The 26,083-nt window shown below is 35.7% G+C and overlaps 1 protein-coding gene across 12 annotated transcripts; it reads right to left on the bottom strand.

Moving 5' to 3' along the window:
- Window positions 1–2,028: 2,028 nt before the first annotated feature.
- LOC104898402 (BTB/POZ domain-containing protein FBL11) lies at window positions 2,029–23,664 on the bottom strand. 12 transcript variants are annotated; one of them, XM_010685485.4, is made up of 20 exons: window positions 23,503–23,662; window positions 22,739–22,958; window positions 22,594–22,644; window positions 21,350–21,470; window positions 20,433–20,571; window positions 20,276–20,325; window positions 19,105–19,193; window positions 18,874–19,015; window positions 16,418–16,457; window positions 16,151–16,302; window positions 14,953–15,469; window positions 13,427–13,705; window positions 10,451–10,596; window positions 9,517–9,861; window positions 6,743–6,986; window positions 6,360–6,415; window positions 4,562–4,642; window positions 3,916–3,960; window positions 3,695–3,763; window positions 2,029–2,384 (listed from the first exon to the last, which is right to left on the bottom strand). In XM_010685485.4, the coding sequence occupies exons 2-20, from the start codon at window positions 22,933–22,935 to the stop codon at window positions 2,208–2,210; spliced, it is 2,940 nt and encodes a 979-aa protein (XP_010683787.2). In that variant the 5' UTR covers window positions 22,936–22,958; window positions 23,503–23,662; the 3' UTR covers window positions 2,029–2,207. The 12 variants fall into 12 exon arrangements, 8 of the variants coding, with proteins under 8 accessions (XP_010683787.2, XP_048504396.1, XP_048504398.1 ...); XM_048648439.2 differs by having other exon boundaries at window positions 16,418–16,454; XR_007276406.2 differs by lacking the exon at window positions 2,029–2,384 and adding an exon at window positions 6,240–6,271 and having other exon boundaries at window positions 23,503–23,664.
- Between the last annotated feature and the right edge of the window lie 2,419 nt (window positions 23,665–26,083).

Below are 26,083 nucleotides of genomic sequence, written 5' to 3'. Positions count from 1 at the left end.
TTGGTTTATAAGAGCTAGCATAGCTTTGTTTAGTGTGTGTTTGTTTTCACTTTATTGTTTAGGTGTTTTGTCCTTAAGTTGTAATTTAGGTTTTCATTAATGCAAATTTTTTCGATATAAAAAAATAAACTCTTCACGTTCCTACAAAAAAAAATGACAATATAACTTGATTGACACAATCAGAAGAAAAAAATAGAAACTTGAATAACATGTTTAAAATTAAAATTAATTATAAAAGTATGTTCGAATCAAATATTTTGTAAGGGCCTGTTCTCCCTAGTTTATTTTCAGTTCAGTTCAATTCATTTTAATTGAGCTCCATTCTTTTATAACCATTTCGTTAAATATTATTATTATGTTGGTATAATTTATTTTAATAATTACTCTTATTATTATTATTATTATTATTATTATTATTAGTATTATTATTATATAAATATATATCATTACTATTAAGTATTATTATTATTATTGTTGTTTCTATATATTATTGTTGTTTATTATAGCTTTACTCATTATTATTACTATTATTATTAGGAGGAACATGGTTTAGGTCAAAGCACAAATAAACCCACTTTTTTTAGCCCATAAACCAATCAAATCGCGTCAAGACGGTTTATGAAGTAATTTTCGCGGTCCAACCCAATCATTATCTTTATTACTAAATATTTTTATATTATTAAATCTAATTATTAAAATAGTAATATTAATTTACTTCTTAGATATTATTGTTATTATATATCATCATCAAGTATTAATATATTAATACAAATAATATAAAATAAGTATTATTAATTATCATTATTATCATTAATTATTATTATTAATAATTTATGATGATTAATATTATTTATTTATAACTATCATTTAAAAATATCCAAAATACTATTATTATTATTATTATTATTCATTATTATTACTTATCATTATATTTATTATTTAATTTTCATATTATTATTGTTTAAAATATTATTTATATTTTTATTACATTCAATTACATTCAATTTAATTTAATTTAATTTAATTTAATTCAATTCAATTCAATTCAATTCAATTCAATTCATTTCATTTCAGTTCAGCTCCAATAAGTTCAGTTCAATTCAGCTGTTTTATGCCGAAGAGAACAGGCCCTAACTCTAATGAATAACTAATTGCAAAAAGAAAAAAAGTTACTATAAAAACATGGATAGCGTCCAAAAAATGCTAGTGTTTCCATAAAATAGAATAACGCTACTTCAAAGGTCCAAAATATTACAATAAAATTCAGTACAGTTTTTTACAAATTTGAATCAATTCTTAACTTAATTGGAGTGGAGCTATATCTTCTAATTTTCGAGCTCAAGATGAGTTTTTCAAGCTTGAATTCAACCAGAATTCCTGTTTTTCTAGCTTAAGTCAAGCTCTAGAATTTTGTGTTCAACGAGTTTTAAGTCGAGTTGAGCAGAAGTGACGAATTTCCAAGTCGACCAACTTCTGGGTAGAGGACAATGGCATGGTCTACAGAACAAGCAATACTCCAACTTGGATACTTGATAAAGGAGGGGAACGGTGACGAGAGAAAGAATCGGCAAAGGCCACAACTAAAAGAGTTTTGAGTATGTTGTCTCACCATATGCGTTGAGTCCGAATAAACGTATACTTTTCGTACATATTTGATGAACTTTTAGTATAAAGTATATTCAAATTACTAGTACGTGTAATGTACCTTTATGACCCTTGACGATATTGTAGTTGCATAATGATATCTCCTTAGTCCTTAACTCATGTGTCTCTCAGTTGAAACTTCCAAAAGTAAATGTCATGGAACGGTCAAAGCTCAAAATAATACCAAGTAAGTGTTGACCCAGTGGTGATGGGGACTGGCTTTGGTAGGACGGACTCGTGTTCGAATCCCCGCAACACCCTTGGGAGAGGAATGGAACCTAACCACCCCGAACTTGGCCTCGATCCGGATGTAGCCCGAAGGGTGAACCGGGTGCAAACACCAAAAAAAAAAAAAAAAAAGCTCAAAATAATAGCTCAGTGAAGAATCATAAACAGCTGTATTAATTTGGAGCAAGGATGATAGCGATCCTGTAATACAAGCCCATGCTCATCATCGTATCTTGAACACGAAGCGTTCCTTCTTATTCATCTCATCTACCACGACGACTGGAAAATTCATATTCCAGTGCAGATTCTTCTTCTGGATATACAAACAAGTATAACTATGTAATTCTCTCTTTCACAACTGTCCTCTGGAGGCTGGTACTGTTCCACACAAGTACTAGGGTCTCCTTGTGCACTGGCCTCTTCTGAACCTCCACATTCTGAAAGTCTAATATGCACTTCCGGAGCTTGCACCTTGAGATTTTCACATTGCTCAATGAGTATTTGTCAGCAAACTGCAGCAAACAGAAAGAATCAGCACATGGAGTCCCAACTCGAGTAAGTTAATCTAGAGGAAGGGGAAAAGCTGATTTCACAATAGAGTCCTGTTGAACATCAAAACCAAAAGCTGTAATTTTTATTGGATAGCATATAAAAGCATGGGCTACTTTTGCTGGTTTACGTAAATTGGTATAAGCAATGGATCCTTGATACAAAACCACTGTAAGAAATCTGAATCCTTATATAAAGATTGCGAATACGCAACCAAAAACTAGACCCTATCAGATTTGAGTGAGAACTGAACACAAAGGTTCGAAAAGGTTTGGTTGTTGTGGGCGTATTACAGCAAGAGTTGTAGCCACAACCAAAGTTGCATAATATCGTAACAGAATGATATTCAGAATATAAAAAAATTTGGCTCTAGTCCATAAAAAACTTTGAAAAATGTTGGTGGATAGTAACATGTGTTTAAATTCATGAAGTGTGAAGTTTCATTACCACTCAATTCTACCTCTAAAGTAGTAATGAATGGTAAAGTAAATTTATGAAGAGAAGAAAAATAAAGAATGGACAAGAATTACCGACTTAGTTGATTGTAATGTGAAACTTTCCTTACAAAATTACATATAATCTCATTTCTTTTACTGTCCATTTCAGTTTAAACCAAGACATTCCTTGATAATTTAGAATAACTAGTCTAAACAATTCGATCATCCCCTGCAGGGACGGACAAGCATTACCATGTACATTAAGGGACTTTCCATACAAAATTATATTACTATTAGTAGCCACTGATGCTCTCCACAAAATATTACTTGATAATAGGCGTATAATGAACTGACATGGCTGGAACAATCTGATGAAAATGACCAAAGGACTGAAGATGGAATTTGAATTGAAAAGTGGAAAATTATAAGAAATAAATTTGAGAGGCTTGAATCTCTCCTAAGAAACTACTAAAACTCTTAAATATTTTCCATGCCTTCCCTTCTCTCAATTCCTCTATAAAGTTTATATCGTAGCTAATAATATTTTAACTCATGAAGCTATACCTAAAATATCCCTCTCCTCTGTATCAGTTTACTGCAGCATAACTAGTATCAACTAATTTAATTATTCCCCTGCAGATAACACCTTGAAATGTGCCAACCGGTTCATAGTCTGTGTACAGTGGTACATTAGTGAACTAGTTTAACAAAATAGGTAGGCAATCGTATTCATGTACACTATACATGCACCAAAACTTATTACGTTTCACATTAGTTTCTTTTTTTTGGAAAGCACAACATTTTTAAAACATAAAGCAATTAAGTTTGCCACTCACATTTGGAAGGTCAAAGTCGTCTTCACTTGCATCACACCAATCTAATGATATGCTTCGAAGCATTGGCAGCTGTTACAATTAAGATTAATCATTACTTAAAACTCCTAGTGTAACATGTAATTCGCTGAAAGACGTATTTTTCATTTTTCACAAGGGAAAAGTTTGAAAGAAAAAGGGGGTGGGGGGGCTCTAAGGTGACACAGATAAATTAAAGAAATTACTCTCGAAGCGGCATCAAGTATAAAGTTTTTCTGGATTCCAGGGCCCTGCAATCAGCAATTCATAGTTAAAATGATTTCAGCAGATCAAAGAAACAGATCATGGCAGAAAAGAGAAAGTGAATGACCTGGGGGGGGGGGGGGAGGGTTACCAACATTTCCTCAGACCATAACCATTGTGTAATAGTAGGCCAGGATTGCACAGACTACCAAGAGCATAAAACAGCAGAGGCATATCATAAAAATGCAGTCTACAGTTATGTAATAATTCTGAAAGCCCGACCTATGGGGAAAACACGTGTAAAACCAACTTCCACACTGGAAAAAAAAAGCATAAAATTTTAATACAACCACCAAGATAGCAAAGAAATGTGTAGTTTAAGAATTAGGATTACCATGATATGTATGCGTTCCTGATTATAATGAACAATTTTACAACATAGCTTATTAAACTACACCTGAAGTAGCAGACAATCATGACATTTTGGATCATGATTCACGGGTTCAACAAAAAGTTCTCTTTTTTGTTATTGCAGGCTAATGCCGCTTACACAACACAACATTCTTACTCCACCCTAGCAGAAACCTCTTTAAAGGCATTAGCATACTGTTGTTTTTAGTGATAGATGAATGAATGATGGAATGTTACATTATGGCGGAGCAGGAGGTGTTCCATGGCCTTGCAGTCAAAAAGAAAGCCAGTCCCATTTGCTGTCAGTGTTCCACAGTCCTGAATTGAATAGCAACTAAATGTCAGATTGTGACATTATGAAGTGACTAGTGAGCTGAGCCCTACAACACCAATTTAAAACTAAATACAACTGCATACTATCAATATAAGGCATTCTACAACACCAATGTAAAACTAAATACAACTGCATACTATCAATACAAAATTATAGGTTATGTTGTATTATCAATACAATATTCAGTGTCAATTCTTATTACCTATGTAAATCTAACTAAAACTAACTAAATTCTTAATATGTGTAAAAGTGTTACATGCCGTATAATTTAAAAAGGAGGGAGTACATTATTTTGCTCCAAAAGATCCAATAAAAAGCCTTTACTAAACAAATGCCCTCATTTTTGTTGAGTGAGTTACGTTAAATAGCATTAATTGAGGAGAAATTGATTATTATTGCTTTCAACAACTTCGTCATTGACGTGGAATTTCTGAAATCAATGGGGTATTGATGAGAAGACCAAACAGCACAAATACTGACAGTAGGGGAATTTTGTTTTAATGTGTTGACTTAGGGATAATTGGAATGAAATCCCCCTTAGAGTGCTATTCTGTAAATTTTCCGCAATAGTATTCATAACTCTTATAATAAAGAAATATTTAACAATGTTTCTGTTCTTTGTCCACATACTGCATATGCCTTTCCTATGGTCAAGCGAGTACCAAGCTGAATCCATGAGCCATCACAAAAAGAAAAAAAAAATACTCAAACTAACACCACCAGGTTATCTCAGGCATGCAGTGGAAATGTCCACGTGAGGGATAGCGGATACAAGGCTCAAACCCCTAATTACAGGGGTGTAGGGGCATTCTCTATCCAACTAAGTTACTCTCTCCATTTCCACCACTTATTCATAGGCATAGAGACCTTGGACATGAATTTAGGAGCTTTGCCTGCCAGAACTGTAGTGCAGGCAAACCTAGATCTCCAATTCTTCCCATACATATCATATAGACATTTACTGCCTCCATTTCGCAATACAAGCAACATATTCCTTTTTATGATGCTTCATAATACTATCAACATTTCTTTGTTTGCAACAGACCCTTTTTTGTGCCCTCACTTACCCCACCATCTACCCTTGTGCACTACTATATTCTTAATCACATGGGCAACAAAAACAATATGCACTTTCTTTGTCTCCTCCTCCTTGGTTCACGTGCCACATTCCTATATTGCATATATTGCAGAAAGGAGGTATACCGTTATGTAGTGGAATCTGAGAAAAAGAATGAAGAAAGAAGAAGATGGTATAATTGATCAGAGATATCTGATTCAATTATCAAGCTTTTCAGAGGCTTGAACTCCCCCAAACTAAGCTAAAAAGAACAACATAATTCACCGATTCTTGCTTCTCTCCCCATTCCTCTATTTATATACATTAAGATTCCTTTGATTTCTCCCTCCTTAACTAACTACAACAGTCTTCTCCATCAATCAACTCCCATTACATTTCTATACCTACAAGGCAACAATACCTTTCTAGTTGGGCCGATGCTTTACAAATTCCAGTAATGCATCTCAGCTAACAAGTCTCTTCAATACTGACTATGATGGTACATGGAGAAGAAGAGAAGTCACCTTTGCAACCTCAGAGGTGCTTCCCTCATGACCTTTGATTAAATGGCGGTTATCAGATTCAGATAGATATGAAGTGAATTCAAAGAAAAAGATAGAAAGATAAAACTTCCATATCTATACCTCTAGATGAAGCGAAATCAAGCCTGGCCAACCAGATGAGATGATCTGTTGTGAATCTACAAGAGAAAGCATTCAGTTCAAGCTCATAAAAGAATGTCTTCCGTAGCTATGTGAAAAAGGATTAATGCCATGCCACAAGTAAATGGGAGAAAACAGAGAAGAGCAAGTTAGTTGGCTCCTTCAAAGAGGTATAATGTATCATATGCAGAAAACAGCAAAAGGAATAAGTTGGTTGGCTCCTTCAAAGATATAATGTATATATGCAGAAAACAGCAAAGCACCCCCTCCCCCCCCCCCCCCACCCCTCCCCTCCCCAAAAAAAAAGCATGTAATGATATAAAAGAAAGTGCTCTCTATGTTTTTTCTCTAAGATGCATACTGACCTACACCAAGATGCATGCAGCCTACCAATGAAAATTCGGTTACATTTGCACAATTCTGTGTCAACAAAGCCAAGTCATCATTGGTCATCCAAGGTGTCACCCTTTCCAGTTTCAATTTTCTTATATTTGGAACACTGTACTTTAAACTCATTGGAGATATATCTCCAATACAATAGCAGACAGACAAAGCCCGCAAGTTTCTCAACGTTCCCAACAGATTCGTGATGACAGCATCAGATATTACCTGTAAGAAAACAGACTCACAATGACTTTGATTAAAAGTAGTTACAGGAATATTGAATCTTTACAACCTTCACCTTTTTCCAATTCATAATGTAATACTTACATCAAAACACTTTCTCAAGCCCCAACAAAAAAAATTCCACACCTTTTGGAACATTGGATTTTGTATTAGGCAAATTTTAAGCTTTCTCGTTAAATAGATAGAACAATAATCCACTGAACCATTATCAGGTTCTTATTCATTGTCAAATTTAAGGTTAATATAACACTTTCTTACCTATCTAAAGGAACAAAATCTACAATTAGCGGCTAAGGTTGAAGGATAATCACCAAACCTCCTACCTCCCAAAATGAAGAAAGTAAGAAGCTTCTCTAGGCGTTGTGACCATTGAGTCGTCTAAATGATGACTCTAACTGAAATAATCTAGAACATTCATCCAGTTCTCTTTTCTGAGAAATCTGGGTTTACAAAAAGTAACTTACTTTCATGCCTTCAGTGGAGTAACCACCATCCAGAAAGAAAAAAGAACACGGCAAAAATCTTGTATGAGGGGGGCTTATAATAACCAACTGTGAGAGCAAATTAAGTATATTGCCCTTGATTTCGTTCAATATAGACCAAGATAAGGTGTTCCAGAGTATACTGCACATTTATTCTAAACAAACTTAAAATAACAATGAGTTACGGTGATGAAGTGCACTTTTTCACAACTTTCGATCCCCAGTTGGTGGTACTGCAGATGCCCCTCCCAAAACTCCACAATCATTACCATGATGGCAAACGCAAAAAAATAAAATTTTCCTCATGGGATAAGACATATTGGAAATTTAAGAAACACATCAAATAAAATCTTCCTCAAGCTCCTAGCTTACAACAAGTGAACTTCTCAAGCAAGGCACATACACATCCCATTGAAATGTCCAACCACGCCTCGTCATCTAAAGCATATTATTGGTAATAAGTTTACCTTGTGACTTAGTTGCAAACTAATATTGTCGCTTTAACAAGCACTTTGGACTCCCCAAAGCATAGAAGGAGGATGCTCATGAAAGAGGATAGGAAAGGATACAAGAATTAGCCCACCTCCACCTCAAATAAGGCAAACTGTCTCTCATTGTAGAGGTGACATGAACCCAGCTTACAAGGCTCCATCTTGGGCTCAGGCTGTCATCCGCTACACTTCGGGAATTGAGCCAAGCTCAAGCTTGGCTTATTTAGTAAAAGCTAAAATCTGAAATCATCCTAGCTTAGGCTTCATTTTTTTTTTTTATTAGTTTCAATTCTTTATAGAACTTAAAGATCTTTTTTGAAGTAATAAAATTATATTACGGTTTTTTTCTATTCAATTTAATTTGACTTATTCTAAAAAAAGTAAGTTTGGATTGTTCTAAAATATTCTAACAAGTGTCAATACGTTTAGACTAGTTCCCAATATATTCTAACACCTTATAAATAAGTTTCAATAAGTTCTAATGAGTAAAGATAACACACGTTCAGATAAGTTTAGAAAAAATAAAATAAGTTATAAAATCAATTTTGGAAAATGAACAAGTACCAAACTGAGCCTATGTGAGCAAAGATATACTGAGCATAGGCTTGTTTCAGTTCAAGTCAAGGCTTGGATTGCCTTAAGTCAAGCTTTAAGCCAAAAGACCTGGCAAGCCTTCTCAACTCAATTGCAGCCTTAATTCTTTATATTACTATCCACTAAAACAGGCAAAGAGAGTTCACTTCAAATTCTTTTCCATCAACACAAAAAAAATGCTCACTATACAAAAACCTAAATCAACATTTTCATAAGCCTATCTGAAATCAATACCACCACGCGCGGGTTCAATCCCCGTCGTTCGCCCATCAATAAATGGACCATTTGTTACGAAGACACAAAGCAAACCTAGAAAGATTTTTTTTCAGCGTAAGTTCACCTTAAAAGAATAATATTTAGTATAAATTATTTCAATTCAGTAAAAACAAGTTCAGTTCAGGAAAAACTAACAAACTAGACAAGAGAAAACAATAGAGAATCAGTAAAACTAAGTTCAGTTTATCAAAGATCAGGTAAAGTGAACATGCTGTGAACATGTTGCTGAGTACTTTTCTACCTTCCCACCATTTCATTAACTAGATCGGCAGAAACAAAAATCTATTGCGTTTTGGGTTTATACAAAACACTACAGTAAGAAAAGCACTTCCAACAATCTCTCAGAAGGGACCTTGGAGACAAGATTGATGCAGTCTTCAGCCATAAGATACTAGTCCATATTGGAGAAGAGTGATGAAGACTGAGATCACGTTCTTACAACCCCCTTAGCTATTTATACTCCATTGTCATAATGACCAGAGAGATATCCTCCACGTAACCTACTAACAATCCTAAAAGAAATCAAGGAGAGGAAAGAACATAACCAGCTAATGTATAAACCATAGAATTCTCAAAAGTTGAATCGCAGTAGAATCTAACTGTTCGCTTGGCATAGTGAATTAAAAGCAATACGCATCTGATAAATCAGCTGTAGATGATACCACATACCTGAAACAGAATGGTGATAGATTCCAACAATGGACATAGAGTGCACAGCAGAGTCAGCCCTTCTGGACCTAATGATCCACCTAGGCCGACATTTATTGTTTTTAAAGACGTCATGACAGGTCCTATAGAATGGAGAGAGAAAAAAGAAAATCCCCATCCAATTGCAAGCTCTTCTAACTTGCATTCTAGTCCCGACACATGAAACAGCTTATCACAAGGATTCATATACAACGAATCCTCTTCATGCTTGATATTGTTTGTACATAACTGTTTGCATCCCTTTGCTTCCAGATATCTCAGGTCCGGATTTTTTATAAGCATATGCGACAAAGCATCTCTTGAAACCTACAAGAGCACAATCAAAATATATTACAACTAGCCATAGCATCAAAGATAACATATTTGTTGTTGTAAGGGAATGAAAACAAAAAAAGTCAGTTACTGCACCCTTGTGTAGTATTTAGGAGGAGCACTATGTTCCAGGTAGAAGTAACTTTATGATTATTGCATGACGTCACATATGATCCAAAAATAAACGAAAGTTATTGATGACAATATGCTCATCTCTCTATATCTTCCATTTTATTAGAATCAAGTATGAAGTTTGCTACCTGTCTTACAATGAGAAGCAAGAATTATAGGACTTTTTTAATAATAGGATTCAGATTACAAGTTTACGTTATTCTTCTAAGAGATTTCGTTGACATTTCTTCAAAAAAAAACAAAAGAGTGATTATAACCAGGAAATGATAAATAAGAGTATTGATACTAGTTTCCACCTAGTTATAGGTCGTGCTGAATTACTAATCTTAGGTTGACATTAGTTCCAGCACGGAAAAAGCTAAAGCATATAAAGCAATAGGATTTTGAATGGAAGATAAATAAGAACTCCTATCACGGAAATCGATATCTGCTTCAAAAATTGCAGACTAACCATTGTGTTAGAAACATCAAGAATCTCCAACGAGGATCCAGGAAATCTGTACAGTGCATGGTCAACAAGGAATGTATTCCTCAAGCAAAGATTCTTGAGCATTCGTCCCCGAGACAAAATTTCGGTAAGGCTTGTTTCACTAACACCTACAATGAATCATTGCGAAATTTTGGAACGTAAGATAATTACTACCAGAAGCTCTATGATTACCTAGTTTGCTACCAAAAACAAACATTATCACATAGCACCCAACCAAAAGCATATATTATTGCAAAACGACGGCTTTAAAGATTCAAGTTAAGAATTTATGAAAGTACAAACTAATCAGAATTTTTTCGAAACATGCACTGAAGGATGTAAAAGCTTTGTGAAAGGACTGTGTCATCAACCCTTATAACCGCCCGTAAAAGATGACAAGCCATCAGTGTAGCCCGAAATTGAATTATGTAAAAAGCATCTGATGTGTAACGATTGACTAGAGCAACATCAGTTATTATGGCTATTGTACATCTTAATTCTTAATGGCCCTTACTGTGCCCTGTAAATCAGATGTCCATCGATCTATTTCGCTAACCACAATCTAGAGCTGGTTAATATCCAAACAAAGGAATGAAATCTCGGTCATATCACCTCAACATGGCTGCTTTGCGAAGCTTTTCGAGCTCACTGCCACGAAATCAGGCTGTGAAAGTGTTCGACAACCGATAATACTATCGCGACTAATCCAAGATTTACAACCCTAATTGGTACTAAAGCACCTTGATACGAACCTTCCAAACAACAGAGGATCTCACTCAACAAAATTTATCATTACCTTCCCTCTGTTTAGTGTTTATACAGAAGAATTTTCAGTTGAACTAATCCAGTGACCACGAATATAACGATCACCCCAGAATACATGTCATCTAAGGAAAGGGAGGGGGGTGGTCAGGTGGAGAACAAAGCAGAAAGAAACTAGTTGCAGAACCTCCCCTGGCCCCACAAACCCAAAAGCCTTGCAAGTTGCAACTGCCAAGTGAATTAAAGCAACAACCTTGCCGCTGTATGTAAAGGAGCATAGATCACAAAAGATACATGAGAAAATTATCACATGTGAGCATTTTCAAGATTGCACCAAGGAGACAACAAAGGAAGCCAAAGAGAGCCAAAGTAACTTCAAAGTAGAAATAAATTACAATTATTAGCCTCCGACATCAGTTCCTACTTTTTTTATGTTTCTTAAATTCTTACACAACCACCACAAAGTCAAAACGTTTTATTGCTCATAGCCAAATATGTGCTTATTAAGCCTTCCACGAAAAATTATTACCATGTTCAAGTGCAAAATGATTGAGGAAGCAGTTAGTTTTTGACAGCATATCTATTTCATACTTTGAGAGGGGAGCATTAAGACTCCAACATATCTTACTATTAGGAGTGGTGGGTGGCCACAAACAAAATACTGTGTAAACAAATTCAGACTCAGACTAAAAGTTCGGCTCAAATTGTTCTATTTTGTAATGAATTGAGTTCGAGTAATATTTGAGTTCTAAAGAAGCCGAACACAATATCAGTTTAATTTGACTCATCGGCTCATGAACTCCAAGAACAAACTATACATATCTTTCAAATTTTAACGAGATTGTTTTATATCCTTCACCCAAAAGATTAACCATCTCATACAATTACAGAGACAAGCTAAGTCCTAGAGCGGCTTACCATGGTCCAAGAATACCATATTATTAAAATTCCACTCTTTCTTTCCTGGTAATAAATTTTCCCTTCTTTTTATTTTAAGCTTTATCCTTCCTAAGTTTACTTTCTACCTTTTACTAGGCTACTAGGTATGCTTTTAGGTACTTCATGTGCATTGACATTTGAGATTTGACCCTTGGTCGTAACCTGGTGCTAGTTTAGATGCATTATTATATGTGCATTGTTTCAGTGTTCATTAGGAAGTAGTGAGCCGTTATCTTTCATGAGTTTCATCTAAGCCTTTTGTAGGGTAATGATTAATGAAATCGAAATTTTACACCAGTAAAGCTATGTAATACTCGTGTTAAAACTTCTAAACCACCAAATTCTTGTTTTCATCATCTCGGCCCTACGTATGAGTTATGACCGCCAAGCTCTTGCTCAATGCACCCAAGGCCGAAGCGACTCCAGACGCGCACACATGTTGCCAATAGACAAAAGTGCTCCTTTGGAGTAATAAAACCCTTCGCTTGCTACGTGCACACAAGCCCCGTTTTGCACTAGGCTTGCGCCCTTATCGTTAAAAGAATAAGAGTGCGCTGCACATCAGAGTGTCAAAACACTCTAATCGTGACACAATCCAAAAAGCAACAATAAAATTACTATCTCACACTTAACATTATTTATCGTGCCAAACCCTTGAGCTTGAACTCGTAATTGATCAAACCAAGCTTGAGCTAGGTTCGAGCTTGAGCTCGAGTTTGATAGCACTAAGTTACATACAGCTAAGCTTGTGCACAAGCCTACTTAATGTAAGGGAAGTTAAACCTTCAATGTTAGTGTCATATTCTTCTGGGCTTATTTTTTTAACACACGATAAAACCTTAACGTAATCCTTTTTCCACAGGGGTCATAGTTGTGGCTGAGTTCACTATAAGGAGGAAGAGAAAGAATGTGAGAGTACGGTGAGGTGGGGTCAGGTAGGCAAGAAGCAAGGTGGTGTGGGTGGCACATAAGTCTCTTTATGTCATCTCTCATCCCTCCTGTAATCTTATGCCATATGGAGTTGCAACTATTACCAAACGGAGGAAGTAAATTCTTTAAGAGACAATGTACAAATTAAGAAATTGTTTAAAATGATCCAAACTAGACATAAACCTCAAGTAAAAGTGAAGTGCTTCAGAATGGAATGGGGGTCAATTGCGGGCCAAGATCTAGAGGGATCCCTGGTTCAAAAATGCTACAGAAGTTCCATCATGATGTTAGTCCATGTAAATGCATTTGAGAAAGAGTTCTACTCACCTTTACAACCACCTATATGCAGGACTTGTAGATTAATATCTGATAGCTCAATATGTTCCTTATCTAAGCCCATTTGAGGTTGTCCACTATCCAGAACTTTGGAGCAAAGAGACGAAGCTGAATTTCTTCCAAATGAGGTATCAGTAGCTATAATTGAATGTAACTTGCTGCATCTCAGTATAAGATTTGCAATGCCGTTATCTGTCACTGATAAGCAACCTCTAATGTTCAAATAACACAAGTAGACGCAAAATTCTGCAATATCATTGAGCTCCAGATCTGGTGCGAATATGTAGAAAAATAAGGCACTATTTTAAACTATAATAATCTCATAAAGAATGTTTACAAGAATTAAAAGCCATCAATTTAACAAATGGATGACAAAATCTCTACAGAAAATGAAGCTCAGCAATATTTGTGAGTCAAGACAATAAGCTTGCATATGTTCGGTTGAGTGATGCTAATAATAAAAGGAAAACTAACAAAAAGAGACTGAACTCTGGACTGTCAAATAAATATAGACCGAAGTAAAAATTGTACCAAATTATAATAAAAATAGATTTAGTGACGCCACAATTGGAACTTCAAGGATCTAAATCACTAATATGAATGAAAAAGAACTTCCTAATGATGTTGGATGAGTAGATTCACTTAGGAAAGTTATCATTCTTTCCCTGAAACTCCAACATATACATCAGTCAGTCTATTTTTGTTTGCATGGTTCATAGACATCATAGTTCAGTATTTACTTGTACATTTCCTCGATTCAATCTATTCTTGTTTGATAGCTCATAGTTCAGTCTATTTTGCCATTTATTCCACGCTAATATGACGAGTATTTGTTAAATACCGGACTTTGATCGCGCATCAAATTCTGAAACTGATACTATGACTAGTTTATAATAGAAACAAATATGCAAACAAGATATCCTAAATTAACAGTTGTCTAGTGCATATGCTGACTCCATATGCCCCTCTCTATCTCTTTTCTGCATCACTGTTCGCAATCTGCTCCTGGTCGCACCTCCCTTCCTATCCCCCCTAGTTTCCCAACCCTCTTTTTCTAACTTCAAGGATTACAAAAGGATTTTTTTTTGCTAAATGCAACCCTAAAGTGACCACTTTGTTAATTGTCAGTCGTTTCATTTCAATTTTGTCAATTGCAGCCTTAAATAAACAGAAAAATTTTAAGTTGAAGCCCAAAGCCATTTGAAAATGACTGTCACATCTCACATGTGGAAAAAAATAAGGATATCTTTGAGATTTTGAAAATTACTTTGGACGGCAACTTAAAATGGCCAAGTTAGTCAAACATGTTAATTTGGCCTTAAAATTCTAATTTAGTCAAACATGTGACGTCATTTTCAGGCCAAATGGCTTTGGGCTGCAACTTAAAACTTTTAGATTTATTTCAGGCTGCAATTGACAAAGTTGAAATGAAATGACTGCAATTAACAAAGGGGCAACTTTCAAGTGCTGCATTTGGCAAAATACAAATTGCATGGTACCAAATATGTTGCCCTCACCTGAGAAATCACTTCGCCCTTCCAATGTAAGTTTTGTAATATTTGATACAGTTGGTCCTCTTCCACAGCATGATGACATATCGAAATATTTTTTTAGTCCAGGCCTACTTAGACATCCAGAATACAAAACAGATATATTTGAAGGTATAAGTGGACTAACATCAACAGTCAAGTCAACTTCATAGACTGAAGAGTTGTTCTCTATTAGCTGGTGCAACCTTTTTGTTTCAAAATCCAAAAAGTAAGCCATTTTTACCGTCCTCAAAAATGGAAATGACTTCCGAAAGCATTCCATTGCAGCACCAAGATGCAGCAGAGGACACTTGGATATATCAACTTCCACCATTCTTTTGAAAGAAAGAGTAGGCAAAACCGAAAGCCACTTTGGACATTCAAGATCAATGGATCTCCGTCCAATACCCTCCAACAATAAGGGACCCACAGAAGATGTTTCATGAAGCAAGGAAAGTAGTAAAACTGAGGAGGTCATTTGAGAGCATCCAGAAAGGTCAAGCTTCTACATAAAGAAAGAATCGAAGTCAAATAATAATAAGCTGCCATTAAAAGGATACAAAATTTTGGTCCTTCATGCTTTAAGTATAATAAGATTCACACTATTCACATGCAACAGCTAATAAATTGAACAAGAAACAGTTTTGTACAAATTTCTAACATAATTGAAAGCCTAGTTCAAAAATTCAACTTTATTTGCTATCTACGATCAATACTCATACTCTTGCCATATTACTAAATCCATAGTGAAGATTCCAGAGTCAAACTTCTGAAAGTTAATTTCTAATAGCTACTCTATCCACAGTGAAGAAATAAAATACACATAGATTTAGATTACACAGAGGGAGGCTTGTCAGAAGCCAAAAAACAACTCCCAATAATTTGGCAACTTAGAATTATTTTATATATGGTTACAACCAGTGATCTGAACCACAATTGTAAAGATCTAAACCACTAAGGAGAAAACAGATATCTATATCAAAATCTAAACGACAGTTCTGAAAATCTGAATACCTATCGAGAAAATATAAAAATATAGGAGAGAGGGAAAAGACAAAGGAAAATGAAGAAGATGCTGATGATTAAGAATGCAAAGCAAGTGGAAGGGAAGAAATAGGTGGCGAAATTCCACAATCATAAGCATCTTGCAAAACCCAGAATAAAAAGACCAGTTACAGCAATTTACCTTTGAATAATCTGTCAATCTAATTCTCATATAACTCCAGTCAGTGGCCTCAACAACATAATTTGAATGCTTGGACAGTCTCTTCAACCAGTAATTTATTCCAGCAACGCCTGACTGTGCCATTACTGAAAAATAGCGACACCTAGATTTCCCTGAAGGTTGGAGAGCATTGGTTATGTTGTTAACGTATATGAACTGTGACAAGCAAAAAGAGTCTGGATACTTCCAACTATAGGCAGCTTAAACTACCAAGAATACATCACATACCCATAATGAACCAGAGTGGTAAAAGGTTGATGTGTATCTGCTACACGAAAGAAATGAGATTCAAATCAGTTGGCTGAAGCATATGAAGGCTATTCGATATTTCACATAATGAGAAGAACCAGTCCTAGCTCCTATCTTCTTCTGATAACAGCTGTGGAAGATTACAAATAAGAAGGCTCTAGAGAGAACAAAGAAAAGGTTCTAAAAAAACCATCTTTTATGGCATTGTAAATTTGTCTAAATGAGTGTGTGACGCAGCAAAGAAGATGTGTAACTGTATATACTGTATACATAGGAAAATCATCTTTAAAAATAAAAGCAGTATATATTATGGACCTCTTTTCCATTTCTCCTCCATAAATCGATTGATTCAAAAATTCTGGGAAATTATTGATTTGTCTGGTAATTGAATATGTATTTCATTTACTTCACTAGAACTATATCGAAAATTAATATTAAGAATACATATGTATCCAGAATTAACAATGCATTTATGATGCATTTGTCTCATGGATTCCCTATTTATTTGGTAGATATTAGACGTCCACATGTCTTGTCGTACATTCAATTCCGATACACTGCTTTTTGTAATGATCCCTCCATATAAAAGTGATAGGCTACATTTGACTATTTTAGAAATTTTCAACTATATCGATTATTACCAAGCATTAGTATAGAATTTAAAGATTACCTTAAGGGGGCGTTTGGTTGGGGGTATTGTGGAAAGGGTAAGGGAATCAAGAGACTTGATTCTCTTACTTGTTGTTTGTTTGCTTAAATCAATGAAACCCTTTACCCTCTCCTTACCCCCAAAGTCCTCTACTTTCATTCCCCTACCCCCCAAGGGTTTCACTTACCCTTTCTTTGACTTATTATTGACCTTCTCTTTGACCACCCAACCACCCATTGACCCAACCATCCAACCACACCTGACCTCCCAACCACCACCACCTGCGCACCCCTACCACCGCAACCCGTCCCCCACCTACTCACCACCAACCACCTGACCACCCAACCGCCAGCCGCCAGAAACACCCCAACCATCAAAACCTAAACGACACAGGGAGGGGAGGAGAGAACGCGGTGCTGTAGGGGAGGGAGGGGAGACCGCGACGGCGCAGGGGGAGGGAGGGAGAGACCGCGATGACGTAGGGGGAGGGAGGGAGAGACCGCGACGACGCAGGGGAAGGGAGGGAGAGACCGCGACGGCGTAGGGGAGGGAGAGAGACCGCGACGCGCAGGGGAGGGGGAGAACTCGACGGTGCAGGGAGGGGAGGGGGACAACGTGACGCGCCGGGAGGGAGAACCGTCGCGGGAAGGGGAAGAGCAGCCGACGAGGTGGTGTTACTGGGTAGGGAGAGGTGTGCTTGGGGAATAGTAACAGAGGAGGAGGAGTGGTGGTGCTAGGGTGGAAGAGATAAGAGGAGGTAGCAAGAGAATTGACATTGTCTTAACCAAACACCACTCTAAATCTAAGGGTTTTCTTTTCCTTTCCTCTTCTCTCCCTTCCTTGATTCCATTCCCTTTACCTCATTGCAACCCAGCGCCCCCTAAATAATTATCGCGTCAAAGTTAAGAAGATGATCTTACATTATAGAGCAATGCATTATTTTCACAAGTCCTTGAAAACTGATGGTCAAACATATTCCACAAAAAAAAAGGGATCAGAGAACTAATATATAACTGGACGAAGTATCACATGTTAGTTCAGAACGTGTGATAATTATTGTTCTTTTAAATAGAAAACTGGATTCAATCACACATCAAGAGATAGACAACAGGCCACACCGAGGCTACCGAGAACCACTTGGGCATCTACTATGATCCTCAGGCAACATTAGCACGAGTCCTTACAGAAACTTCTCCCTGAAGTACTTGACACTGAGACCGTGAAAGAGATCCTAAAGCATGAATATGTACATTCTATAAGATGAACATATACTTCATGCTTATCAGTGTCAACCCTGTATCTCGACTTAGACAGTAACCATGCCTATCTGCACATAATATATAAGAAGCCATGCATCCCCCCTCCTACTTCAATTATAACTTCCTACATTCAACCAAACAACCACTAAAGCTCACAAACTTTCATCAATTAAAGCATATAGCATGACGCGTGAAAAAAATACTATCCTCTGCTTCAAAAAAAGAAAAAAAAAAACTAGTTAAAGAGCATGCTGTACTTTCAATGATCATCGTTAACTACTAATTTCTTGCAATATACAGTTTTCCATCATTTACAAGCAATGCCTGTTCAGGATGCACGAATCTAGAGCACTATCTTCCAATGGTAAGCCTTGGCCAGAGTTTCCAATTTTTTGAAGCACTTCTAAAGCCAAAGAGTCCAGAAACACGCACCCGAAAAAAAGACGGAAACAAAAGAAAAGAACAAAAGAAAAACAAGATCAAAGAAAAGGCAAAAAAGAATACTAGTAATTAGCCTACACAATTACCTCCTCAAAAATGCTAGTCCAAGCATGTGTGGCAATGTGCTTGGATTTGTCACTCCCACCATCTTCAGCACTTCCTGTTTGTTCCAGTGGTTCCATGTTTGCGCAAAACCAAGCTAGTAATGCTTCACAGAGATGCCTTTCACTGCCAATGATACAAAGAAAAAAACAACTTTAAGAATATATATCTAGATACAAACAAAAAAAATGGGTTCAATGACATGTATAACTAACCTTTCTACTGTCAGATCAGGGTGCTTTACACAAGAAACAAGGAGCTGATATGGAAGGTCAACAAATGTGACACTAGACAAAGCCCACATCTAAAATAAAGAACGCACCATATGAGTTACCTTCACTAAAGTAATGTAGATGAGAATATGACAATTAATATAAAACAATTGACACAAGACAAAAAGAAGGGTGCTATATAAACATTAAAAATACATAACACTCCATGATAATTATGGAGACCATATCAAGCATAATACTCTGAAACATTTTTAAGCAGAAACTACTGACTACTGTAACAAATTTAACTTAATTACCATAAAATATAATGACACTGAATTTCTTTTTGTTCAGCTTTTTCTGATCTCCTCAAATGAAATCATTCTCTTACTTTCCCTGTTATTGATCTCTGGAAACTGAAGCTCCTCTTAACGCTTCTTACTCTGTTTGGATGGCTATTCTTAAAAATTAAGAAAAAGAAAAAAAAAACTCCATCATAATTGTATCTTAAGGGGGAAGAGTTTGTTAGTCCTCTATGACACTACTATCCTCGGGCTCTTTCCCTATGGCCCTTATCATTAGCCTTGTTTGGAATGAGTTGGGTGCAACCTTGTTCTATCAAAGATACTTTTTGTAGATTGGAAAGAAAGGATGAAAAAAGGTTGGCTTTCTAAAGTGTGGAAGATGGTTCCGTTGGCAATACAAGGTGCACTTGGAACAAAGAAACCAATGGAATATTGAGGGCAATTCAGTCATTTGCTTCCCTTTTATACATACAGGTGATACCCTGCTTAGTATTGTTCTAATATATCTCTCTATTGGTCCACACGTCTCTATTATACTGGTCCATTTTGATACGTAGAAAAGAATATATCAAGTAGGTTCTTGTTAGACTCGTCATAACGTATACTTTTAAAATGTAAACTTTTGATAATTTTTACATGTGTAATAAAAGATATTTTTGGTCAAACATGTTTCTTGGAGTCCGCAAAAGGGTGAACGCAACAATCAATTAGAGACGGACAGAGTACTTATCAATAAAAAAACAAGCTTAGAAGTGAAGCACTAGTGGCTGAGAAAAGGGTAGGTTGACAATCTGACAACACATCCTGATAAGTAAGAAGGGATAGTAAGTGAGAAATACTAAACAGAGAAAGGTTAAGGTCATGCATACAAAGTTCCTGGCAACATAGCTTATACATAGTCCTGAGATCCAATCAATTGCTGCAACATAAAAAGATTCTCTTAAGAACAAACTCAATGCCAAAAGATGAACATCAAAGAAAAGCTTTTCAACTATGAAATTTCAAGTGGGACCGTGGAAGTCCTACCGTGCTCCAAGCCAAATTCCCAAAAATGAATCATTTCATCCAGCTCTAGTTGAGAAGAAAGCCTTTCCATCATTATAATATCAGAGAACCAAGTTCTACACTTAAAGACAAGCCCTTCCAATCCAAAGTACAGTGCAGCCTGCAAATCGCGAGGAAGGCAGCAAATATTCATTGGAGATGTGAGATTGGCAACTTCTACTGAGTATAATATTTGAAGCTATTACTTGTAATCGTTATTGCTTGGCAGCTCTATAATGTCCATCAACTAGTGCCATTGGCCCATTACTTGACACCACTTCTGTTATCAAATTCTAAAGAAAGATGAATACTAAATAGCTGATAAGTTATGCACAAGCAAAGAGCCTAGTTTCTACTCTTAAATCCACATCTATTTCCACATTTATATTTACAACTAACAACTAAACACTAATATCATCTGGAATATAAAATACAAAATAAACTTATATGTTTCTTATTTTAATCAAACATGTTGCCCAGATATGAACTGGGTTATTGCTAGAAGTTACAGACCCTGCTATCTGCGTGTAAGCTGGGTAAAGAGGTCTTCTATAGTTCTATGTTAACAAGTTGAGTTGAAGCTTTGCTATATTTGGCAAACTATATCTAGTGGATGAGAAATTAGATTCTATACCAAGGCACAGGATGACAGGAGTACTAGCAGATGAGTCTTCTCAAAATAGTATTAATCATGTAAAAGGTATACTAATTAGTTAATTAATATGTACTATATTTGCCAGCAAAAGGCAGAGAACACTTACATGTGAGAAATTGAATGTTATGCAACAGTTTGACTTGTAAATTGTAGTATCCGTTAGGTATGCCTAGGTATATGTGTACATAGTATTTATTAGCAATGAATAACCCCTTTTAGAGGAGGGAGAGGGGGAAGACCTTACATGACAGAGAGGAAGAAAACTACATATTGTAACTTCCACGTGGCATCCATGTATGAACCTCAATATATGTAGAAATGTCTCAAGCCTCCAGTGGATGGAAACACACAACGATGATGATTCACTATAAAAAACAAAATCACCACATGAACAAAATGAAAAGAGATGAAACAATAATAGATTGGAAGCAGAATAAGAGATTCATGAAAGATTAGACACAGAAATATAATCTACACATTTTCAAGCCATACCAAGATTTAAATGTCTATATTTGATTGTTTACAATATATTTCCCAATTCCCATTATTGCATTGTGAACTAATTCTCTATAAATTCTAAAACAGACGTAAGTTCTTGTTTCATAGTTAATTTAGGAGATAAAACTCTGAAAAAATATAATAAAGGAGATAGATACTTTGGCTATAGGCATGCAAAACATTAGCCAACATTGCTTGACATCTATTCCAGCTAACAAAGGAGATTTTGGGGGCTGTTTTGTAATTAGCTTTTGAGTGGCTTATGGCTTTTCAAGTGATTAAACAGCTAAAATAGGTGTTTGGGAAAATGGCTTTTTTAAGCAGCTAAGAGCCATCTTTTAAGCTGTAGATTTTAAAATAAAAAAAACTACTGCCTCCATTTTTATTTTTTTTACTTGCATTGTTTCCCACTCTTGGCAATTCCGTGTTACTTGCCTCATTTCTATTTTTGGCAATGAATTCTCTCTTTTTCTCTCCTAGCACATGGGTTTCTTTATCTCTCTCTATCTCTCTCGTCCTTGTGCAAACACAAACGATACAAGTAAAAAAAAAATGGAGGAAATAAAATTTACTAGCTTCCTTTGTTGGATTTTATATTCATTTTGCATTAAACAACCAATGCCAATCGCTGACATTACCAAACACCTTCATAAACCCCCAATAATCAAACAGTCAACATAAACGGCCAATATATACAACTGGTCACACCATCCAAGTAAAACAGCCAACAGTCAATTGTTAATCAACCCCATCAAAAATTACTTAAAACTCCTCGAAAAGCAAGATTTCATAAGATAAAATCCTCACTTAAACTCAAGAAAAAACAAAATTAACAAACATAATCATTCCCCCCATCTTCTTGTTCATAACCCTACCTCCTAAACTACAAGCATGTTGTAAGGCGACGAAAAACACTACCAAATCATCTACATATGAGTAAATTAGTCCAAAATAAGAATCCAAAATAAGATTAAAACATTAATCAATTACCTAAAACTTCCACCAAGTAGGCTCTGGAAATAAGAAGACTGCTCAATCAACCTGTAAAATCAACGAAATTCAACCAAAATCAAAGCGTAACCCAAGTTGAATTTTCTAAACAAGTGATAAGTTAGAGAAAGAATGATTGACTTGCCTAGTACGATTGATCTTGATTTTAACAATTTGATAGGTGAGGATAGAAGGCAAGTCCCAGGACGAAATCTCAGCCGTTGAAATAAAGATTTCAGGTGGAGCTACGGTATCTGGTGGCTGTTCGATGAGATTAGGGTCTCTGCATTCAATGACTATGCAATCATCTTCTTCGTCGTCGACAGTAACATTGGCTGCCATTTTCTGCTGCTTTGCGTTTTTTACTATTCAAAAAAGTGTGAAAAATTAAACCCGAAATATAAGAACTCTAGTAATGTCCACTTCTTTGGCTTCGAGTTGAACTAAATTGAACTAAAAAAAATTGAAAATTAAGTCCGGTAAGGTTGTAGGATTATGAAGAGGTTAAGGGTATTCAAAAAATCTCGTAACGTATTAAGGAAGATTTTTAGAGTATTGTAGGGTGGGAATTAACAATTTTAGAAAATTAGGGATCATCTTGTATACCATGTTTAGCTGTTTGGAATGCCAACTATTTCAATCCCAATTAATCACTGACATACAATCAAATGAATATATAATGTGGCAATCAAATAAAGCATAAAGTCATACACATGCTTGAACAATTTAATCTAGACCTCAATTGCTGGATCCCTAAATACTATATTTGATTTCAATTTCAATTAGTAACTAACTAATAATTAATAACAACAATTTACATATAAACATTCAAAAAGTGTAAGAGTCTAACTAACATATATAAAAGCATGAAGAACAAAATTGAAAAAAGAAAATAAAACAGAAACTTACTGGGACTGGACTACTGGCAGTAGAGGCAGAGGAGCATGATCGGCGGTGTACGGTGGGCGGATGTGGGCAGAGGCGGAGCCGAGGAGGGTGAGTGTCAGTGTCAGTGAGAAAAACAGTTCACGCTTTGATTTCGGGTACCGCTGTACCCCATGTCCCTACTTCAGTCCGCAAATGAGCGCCACGAGTAGGCTGGCAATGAGTTGAGACAACACGTTAGCTGCTCGAACTCGATTCGGTCAAAATTCGGTCAAAGCTCGACTCGAGTGAGCTCGACTCGAACTTGAACTCAACTCGACAGGTTAACGAGTCGAGTATAGCAACTCAATACTTGACTCGAGAAGCTCGTGAGATACTCGAAAAAATTATATATATGTTTTTTATTTTTTTAAGAAATTTTAACTTCTCTTTTTTTATAAAAATACTTGTACTTTTCTTTTAAAAGAAATATGGAAAAAAATATATAAAATGACCAAAAGGCAAAGTGAAGAATTTCTCCTATAAAACATAGGACTATATCAAAGGATGAGATTTAGTATTTCTTGTTTATACAAAATCTTCAAAGAATGCATATAAGTAACTAGAAGTTGGAACTGAATTCGAGCTAGAACAAAGTTCGAATTCGGTCTTTAACCAAGTTTGAGTTCGAGCTTGAAACGAGTTCGAGCTCGAGCTCGAGTTTAGGTTCCGAGTTCAAGTTCGAGCTTGAAAATTTGAAACTCGTAAGTTTTCGAGTCGAGTCGAGTTTGGGTATGAGTTTTCGAGTTCGAGTCGAGTTTAGTCAAACTCAAACTCGAGCTTGACCTGCATCATTGTCACCCCTAGCCACGAGGACGAATGGTGTAGACGGGATTTGATTTCGTATACAAGTTCAAAAGACTTCTAAAGTTAGTTAGTTGACTTTTGAATGTATAAAAATATTAGTAAAAAATAATGTGGGTTTGATATTTAAATAAGCCCTCATGTTATTTGATGTCCGTATCTATTGTATATCATCTGTATTTATACAATACATTTTCTTTTCTTTTTTCTCCCCCCTCAACTTGTTCTTCCAATATAACCACCACCTATCTCCCACTACGCACCCCCGCCAGCTAACTGATAAGAGGTTTTTAGAGTGTTGTTAAGAAACCAAAAATCACTTTCCAAACAATATTTATAAATCCTAACAAGCAATTACTAAGAAAATAGTAAGGGCAAGTCAAGGGTCGATCCATAGGGAAAATAGGATTAATTAAAGTCTATCAAGTCTAAATTACCTAATTGAAGGATATTTAGGGGTTTGAAAAGATTTGGTAACAACTATGACTAGCTAAAAACTAGAACTAGCAAATAAAACGAGTTAATTTATCAAATAGGAAGACACTAGAGTTAAGGTTACTAGTATGAATAAGAATGGACAATAAGTGTTAATGCGATTGTGATGTACGGAGATGATTATGCAAGGTTTGGTTTCCCTCTAAAATACTCGAGTCCTCTCTCGAATGGTCCTCAAGAATAATCACTTAATTAATCAACTAAATCCTCTCTCGAATGGTATTTTGTCAATTGATTAAGAGATTCATAAAATTCGGAAAACCCCTAATAAAGGATCCCCTTAATTTTCATCCAATATCTTGGTCTAAAAATTAAGTTGATTCTTGGGATGATAAAAGAGTTCAAAATTCGATTTAAGAATATTTGAATTCAAAATACCAAAGTATAAATGTGATCAATATCTATCCTAAGGTTTCAAAACACCAAGATCAATGCATAAACTTCTTTAAAACATCACAATCTCATCAACAAAAACATTTAACCCTAATTCATACTTTCATCCTAACCCTAGATATGAAACTACTCACTAATCATGGATTCTAAGCAATTAAACATAAATTCTATGACTAATCTAAGGCTAAACATGATTAAGAGATAATTAAACTAATAGAAATCACAATTATGAGACTATGAGAATGAAGATCTAAGAATAACTAAGAACAAGAACAAACACGAAAAGAATGAAATAAAAATAAACTTCAAATTAAATGAATGAAAATACCTTAATGTTATGGAATCACAAACTATGATTAACAATTCTCAATCTCAATAAAACTCAAGTGTTTCTCTCTAGTATGAACCCTAAAATCTTCTAAAAACTAGAATAAAGCATAAGTTCAAACTAAAAAACAAAAGTATCGTTTTCAAAGAAGGCTCGATTTTTTTCTTTTCGGAAATGAAGGGTACGGGCGCACCAAGCAGAGGTGCGGGCGCACCTCAACCTTCTGCCTCAAACTTGGACAGTTCAACTTAAAACGAGCATAACTTCTTCGTTTTATATCCAAATCAAGCTTATGACCAGTCGTTGGAAAGATATCGAAACGAGCTTTCACCTCCAACTGGAATTACCTTCATCTGATTCGTGGTTTAAAATTTATGTCCATTTGAAGTTCTCTATTCAAGATTCTATTGTGCAATGTGCTCCTTTGTGCGAGCGGACATGGGGAATGGTGCAAGGCACCATTTCTCAATGTGTGCTTTGTTTTCATTGCTACCTTTTCCAACTTTACAAATCGTAGCCGTCTTAGTAGTTTCACCATATCAAGAA

The sequence above is a fragment of the Beta vulgaris genome, chromosome 7 (assembly GCF_026745355.1).
Source record: "Beta vulgaris subsp. vulgaris cultivar EL10 chromosome 7, EL10.2, whole genome shotgun sequence".
In the NCBI taxonomy this organism is placed as follows: Eukaryota; Viridiplantae; Streptophyta; class Magnoliopsida; order Caryophyllales; family Amaranthaceae; genus Beta; species Beta vulgaris.
Note: the sequence above shows the minus strand (reverse complement) of the source record. Positions and strands in the feature narration are given on the sequence as shown.